The 6,154-nt window shown below is 36.1% G+C and overlaps 1 protein-coding gene across 1 annotated transcript; it reads right to left on the bottom strand.

The window, feature by feature from the left end:
- Positions 1-935: 935 nt before the first annotated feature.
- LOC143552215 (NO-associated protein 1, chloroplastic/mitochondrial-like) lies at positions 936-5,917 on the bottom strand. The gene is made up of 12 exons (XM_077042488.1): positions 5,490-5,917; positions 3,949-4,134; positions 3,710-3,796; positions 3,523-3,602; positions 3,295-3,397; positions 3,123-3,168; positions 2,872-2,990; positions 2,653-2,766; positions 1,976-2,078; positions 1,776-1,867; positions 1,407-1,513; positions 936-1,298 (listed from the first exon to the last, which is right to left on the bottom strand). The coding sequence occupies exons 1-12, from the start codon at positions 5,871-5,873 to the stop codon at positions 1,049-1,051; spliced, it is 1,671 nt and encodes a 556-aa protein (XP_076898603.1). The 5' UTR covers positions 5,874-5,917; the 3' UTR covers positions 936-1,048.
- Positions 5,918-6,154: the final 237 nt, after the last annotated feature.

Below are 6,154 nucleotides of genomic sequence, written 5' to 3' on the forward strand. Positions count from 1 at the left end.
TGCAATTAGTACCTCTTTGGCCTTCTTCCACAATTTTAAACAATAACGTTTAAGAGTATGACGACTTACGTGAGTGTATTGTGGTTGAAGCGTATCTCGAATCATGGCGGTTAAGCGAGGGTTGTCGAAGTGGCTAAACGGCAAAGCTTCTTGAATCACAAACTTCGCCATACGATCTTGAACTCGATCAATTTGGTATGTAAATATTCCGCCTTCACTATCCATTTGTGTTTGTTGCGACTCGACGTTCTGTTTCAACGCCCTGCAATACGGTCTTTCGATGTGTTTCTTCAAATTTGAATTCGAAAGTGGGTTTAAATAAATCCCACAAAACTTGCACCGAGCCTTCAATGAATGGTCACTCAATTCAACTAAATCCCAACTGCACCAAATCTCTTGATTACGATTATGAGGTACAATACGAACGAAACTTGGTCCGGCGGTGGAACCTTGACCAACCGATGATTGTGAGGCAGCCATAACCACAAATATGAATATAGAAGAAGAGAAAACAAGAGATTAGAGAACTCAGAACGTTGTAATAGCGTTTTTTTGTATTTTTTTGCGTTCGGGTTTGCGTTTTGAGTGTTGTGATGAACCCATTACACCAAATACCTATTTATACTAGTAGTGGGGTGTTTGGGGAGCCAAAAAACGGCCATTTTTGACCCCAACGGTCAAAAAACGGCCATAAAACCGTTTCCCAACGGCTAGAACTACTCCAACGGCTAGAACCGGTTCCGGTTCGGTTCCGGTTCCTACCCGGTCCACCTCCAAAAATGTCAAACCGGTCCCGGATCGTCGGGTTGAAACGGAACCGAACCGGTTCCTACGAAAAACGGGTAGGAACCGGTTCGGTTCCGGTTCGGTTCCACCGAACCGGTTCCAGGAACCGGTTTTGTTGTCCACCTCTATGTTTACGTGACGGTTGCCTATTCTATAAAAAGTTTTGAATATTATCAACTACCCCACCGTAACGCACAAGTTTACATCTACTAGAATACAATACAAAATGAAGGTGACAAATACACCCCCTAATATAAGGATCTCAAAAGTACCATTTGGGTCTTGTTTCTTCTTCTTTTTCAGTCAAATCTCTATATTGATACCATTCTGACCCAAACTTCCCGATCGGAAGTGGGGGGCGCACAAATATCTCAATCGCCTTTGGAACATGAACATCTAACGAAATCACCCTGGTCTCTTGTACTAAATCTGACTCGGGTTCTTTAAGTGTTTGACTAACTGGTTCAACCGTTATCCAGCCTAGACCCGAGATCGCCACATCACAAGCAGGCCTGCAAGTTGTTGAATCATGCATATAAAGATCAAAACTTGTACCAGTTTTTTACAACTTGGATGGCTTTTTGACTAGTTTGACCCGATTACTGTTATGGAGTTCATACCTTTGTGTGTCGTCAAACGTTATTTGTAACTGGCGGGCCGTCTCGAGCCCTGCCCAATCTTGTACTTGTTGTCCACTTGGAGGCGTTAAAAAACCTCCCAACTCTTTCTGCACAAGTTACAAGAATTCTTCATCGAGTCAAAATTTTGACTTTTATATTTGACCCAAGTAGTCAAAACATGTTATTTTTAGTAAGATTGAGTCGGTTTTGTCCGCGATCATTTTTTGTTTTTTTTTTCTTAATTATGTAAATAATTATTGTTTTAAATATGATTACAAACACTATGGACTAACAATAATGATCATTTTCTCTTTTGGATAAAGTGATTTTTATTGCAACCTTTATCAATATTAAACATTTAAATGATACCTTGTAAAATTCATCTGCTTTATTTGTGGGTACAATATGAAGCTTTACCGCCTTGGGTCCATAAAATGTTAAACAAGTTTCTGGAAGAACCTAAAATATAGAAATAACATGTACAGAATGAGTAAGATGATGTGAAAGAAGGCCGGTAACGCAAGATTTTGCATTGTATGATTAGTGATGGTTACAAAGTTAGATACCTTTTAAAATATCAACTCGGACGAGGCCACCCCAGAATACGGAAAAACCTGTCAAGCTGTTAAACTCCATTTTTTCGCTTACCCATTGATCCAAAGCAACCTCTTGCTGTTATGGGTGACAAAAACATACAAATCAAGAAAATAAAATAAAACATAAAATAAGGGTAGGAGATGTTTGGTTGTTATGGAGGGGTGCACATGGGCCGGTTTTGAGCTCAAAACGAACCAAAAGCAAAATTTCGGGTTTTTTAGTTTTTGAAAACCGTTCGGTTTCGGTTTAGCTGAAAAAAAAGACCCATATAATGAATTTGGGCCTAAATGTTGTGGTTAGCTAGTAATTAATTGATTATTAGACATCAGGGCTATAAATTTTAGATTACATTATTTATAAAATTCTTATAAATTATTTATACTTGGACGTGTTTCTGTTGTGTGATCATATAATCATGTACTTCGCAAAATATGTTTATTTAATAAAGTAATTGATAAAATGACCGACATGGCATTTTTGCCCCAAAAAAAAAAGACAAGTTAAGAAATGAAAGTAAAAATCTCTAATAAGGTTAAAATGTGTATATATAGTTAACAGAAGCAACATTTGTTTATCCAAATGTAAACCCAAACACCAACTAACAAAAAGAAATTTAAAAAAAGAGAAAAGAAATAGGAATTGTGCATACTGTAAATGATTGACCTCTGAGCCGACTGCGAGGGGCAAGGGCAGGTAAATCTTGGGAATGAACCACTGCAGCTTGTCTATGATGAAGATGAACTCCAGGTGTATCATATACTTTCTGTATACAACAATTTTAAACTTCAGATGACAAAATATAATTTCACAAAAAGATTAAAATTTTCTCTTATATTTAACGTGAAACAAATGAGTAACATGCATATACCCCTCCTCCAAGGAACACGTTAATTTGAATCGGGCCGACTGTGGTTCCGGGAACAGCAGATTGTATCGGTTTATATTTTCTTGCCATTGCAGCAACAGGATCGTTATCTGATAGCATCTCTGTATTTTTACAACTAAAGTTACATACTTGCATTACATGAGAACCAATTAAATTAATTAACACGTAAATAACTAACTAAATAAATAAATTGAACTTTAAAAATCTCAAATCTCAACTCCAAAGTAAGTTACTCAATACTGCATTGATAAACGCAGATTTCCCGACATTAGCTGCTCCCTAAAGAAAGAAAGAAAAATAAATTAAGGTCAATGCTTTACGTGACATTTTTAAACTGGATCTAATTAACGCATTAAAGCATAAAGCTTTAAGTGTTTATGTAGTGAAACTGTGAATTTTACGAACCAGGATATACACGTCCCGACCCTTCTTCTCCTTTTGAATTTCAGACACGACTCCCGTAATTCCAACCAATGATTTTGAACTTGTTATATGGACACTTAAAACACTGCAACAAAAACCAAAACTTTTATGATTACAAAAAAATATTATAATAATATAGATTGATACTAATAGTAAAGCAAACAAGAAAGTTAACACTTAAAACTATTACAAATATATAAAAATTATTACTTGAGCTTCTTTTTCATGGTGGCTTCAACAACCCAATCACCAACACAGTTAAAATCAGTCCCTTTCGGAAGAAGGTCGGCCTTCATTAACCGCACAAACAAAATAAATAAATAAAATTAGCAAAGTATTAAGATCGGTTAACTTTTAATCACAAAAAGAAAATGAAAAAAAAAACATATATTATTACCTTAGTTATTACTAATATTATTGGATTTGCGCCAGCAAGATCGCGCACGTGAGCCAAGAAACTGCCATTGAAATCCACTATATCAACCTAAAACAGATTAAGCAAACAACCCTAAACCATTAGTATTGTAAACTAAAAGATCAATAACCTAATAATTAGAGGTGACAATTTTAGTAATAATATTGGTAAAACTAAAAGATCATTAAGTAAGCAGACAACCCTAAACAGATTGGACTTACCAGTTTTACAATTAAAGCTTTTTCATGACGCAAGTGACGTAACTTTTCCCGAAGCTCCACTGCAGTAACGAACTGCTTTCCGCCTGCATACCCGCCATTGCCGCCAACGGCGGTGATCATGTGACCGTGGGATAATAGGCGGCACCTGCCACAAAGAATCGTCCTCAGCTGACGATGTTTCTTCTTCTGCAAATGAAATAGCACCCCCAAAAAACAAACCAACTAAATCAAAATGTGTGAAAATGGGTCAAGTTGCATTATATTTTATAGCAATATAGCTGTTTCGAAAACATAAAATAATAATGATTTCTAAAAAAATGGCTGACTAATCTGCTCAAAGTTGCCCAAAGAATAATTAACTTATTTACCAAAAAAAGAAACAGATTTATATTCTAATAATAATTTTGCCATGGTATTAAATTATTCATTATTCAGATAACTAATAATTTTGCCTAAATTAAAAACCTACCATGTTATCAACTAACAGTTTAACACTAGGGGTGGGGTGCAAACGAGCTGAGCCGCTCGCGAGCTGCTAGAGATCGGATCAATAAAGCGCTCAAAACGATCCGAGCCTTATCGAGCCCGAATAAAGCTCGTTTAGTTATCAAGCCCGAGCTCAGCTTTGTATGGGAAGATCATTTAGGCTCGTCAAGCCTTAACGAGCCTAGCATATTTTCAATTTTTAACTCCTTTGTACTTCTACGTATTAATTTCACGCTACACAACCGAGCTCGATCTGAGCTTTGGCCCGTTACAGTTTTCATCAAATAAATATTTAAATATAACTAAAAATTTAAATAAATTAATTGAAATTTGAAAATAGTATATGAGCCGAGCTTGAGCTTGAAAAAATGACTCGCAAGCCAAGCTCAAGCTTTAGAAAAAGAACTAGAAACATTTGAACTTCTCACTAAAGTATATTTGCAAGCTAATATACTAGTATGTTAGCTATAGGGGTCTAAGCGAGCCAAGCCTCGAGATCGGCTCATCAAAAACTTGAATCAAGCCCAGGCTTTTATCAAGGCTCGTTTAATAAACGAGCTCGAACCCACACTACACACATCGAGCTCGAGCCGGCCCCTGAACTTAAACAACTTTCTTTTTTTTTTGAAAAGAATCAACCTTTCTATTTATATAATTTGTATCCACTATATTTATACAAAAATTATTATATATAAAAATATAATAAAATTAATTAAATAACATACATTATATTATATATAAAAAATAATAATTATGAATATATATGCAACTAACTATAAAAAAATATATAAACAAACTACTCACCAGCCGAGCTCGAGCCAAGATTTTGGCTCATTTAACGTACTAAACGAGCTCGAGACGGGCTTAGGCTCGTTTAAGGTTTTCTCAAAATATATAAAACAATAACTAAAAAAGTATATAATTTTAACTAATAAATAACAAAAGCTCGAGCTCTCTTGAGTCAAAACGAGCCGAGCTTTAGCCTAGTCGATACTCTAATACAAACAAACTCAATTTCAAAATTCAAAACATATATCCGGGTTTGAAAGACATACCAATTCATAAGTATTCGGGTCAACATAACCCGGAGCATCCATTTCCACAACCTGCAACGGAGCTCCACACCCGTAACAACTAAAGCTTACACCTTTCAACACACCACTAATCTTTTCCTTCTTTTTCTTCTTATTATTCTTCTTCTCAATAACATTAGCTGCCAAAATCTGTTGCCTTTCAAGAAATATGTCTCCTCGGGTCGGGGCAGCGGGTCCGGACCCATGTGGGTCGGGTGGAGAAACGGATAATTCGGGTTGGGTTTGTGGGTTAATTGATTTGCAGATGATTATTGTCCGGTTTGGATTAATGGGTTTTGGGGGTTTGAATTGGTGAGGAAGAAATGGAGTGAATGAGGTGAGGGATGAGAGGGTTTTAGGAGTCATATTATTATTATTGTTATTATTGTCTTGTTATTGTTTAGTTAATATAGTTATGGTGAGAATATTGTTGGTTTGTGTAGACCCTCTACTTTTGTTTCTTTATATTTTGAACACTTGAGTCGGGTTGCTTGGAAGCTACTTGAGGTCTCGAGCTCAAAATGAGCCGAGCATTTTCGATCTTGGGCTTGAATAAAACTTGGTATTTCCCAAATTTTACCTTCAATACCGATACGGTAGTACACCGCATGTATCAAACTGAACATTTCGGTACCGATACCCACTAA

The sequence above is a fragment of the Bidens hawaiensis genome, unplaced genomic scaffold, assembly GCF_021521415.1.
Source record: "Bidens hawaiensis isolate Kalapana, Puna unplaced genomic scaffold, B.hawaiensis_p1.1 tig00016829_1, whole genome shotgun sequence".
Lineage (NCBI taxonomy): Eukaryota > Viridiplantae > Streptophyta > Magnoliopsida > Asterales > Asteraceae > Bidens > Bidens hawaiensis.

Coding starts and splice junctions, on each gene's coding strand:
- LOC143552215 (XM_077042488.1), bottom strand. CDS start 5,873: ATGACTCCTAAAACCCTCTCATCCCTCACCTCATTCACTCCATTTCTT. Junction 4,135..5,489: donor ACCCGAATACTTATGAATTG/GTATGTCTTTCA, acceptor TTTCATTTGCAG/AAGAAGAAACATCGTCAGCT. Junction 1,299..1,406: donor ACGTTTGACGACACACAAAG/GTATGAACTCCA, acceptor AACAACTTGCAG/GCCTGCTTGTGATGTGGCGA.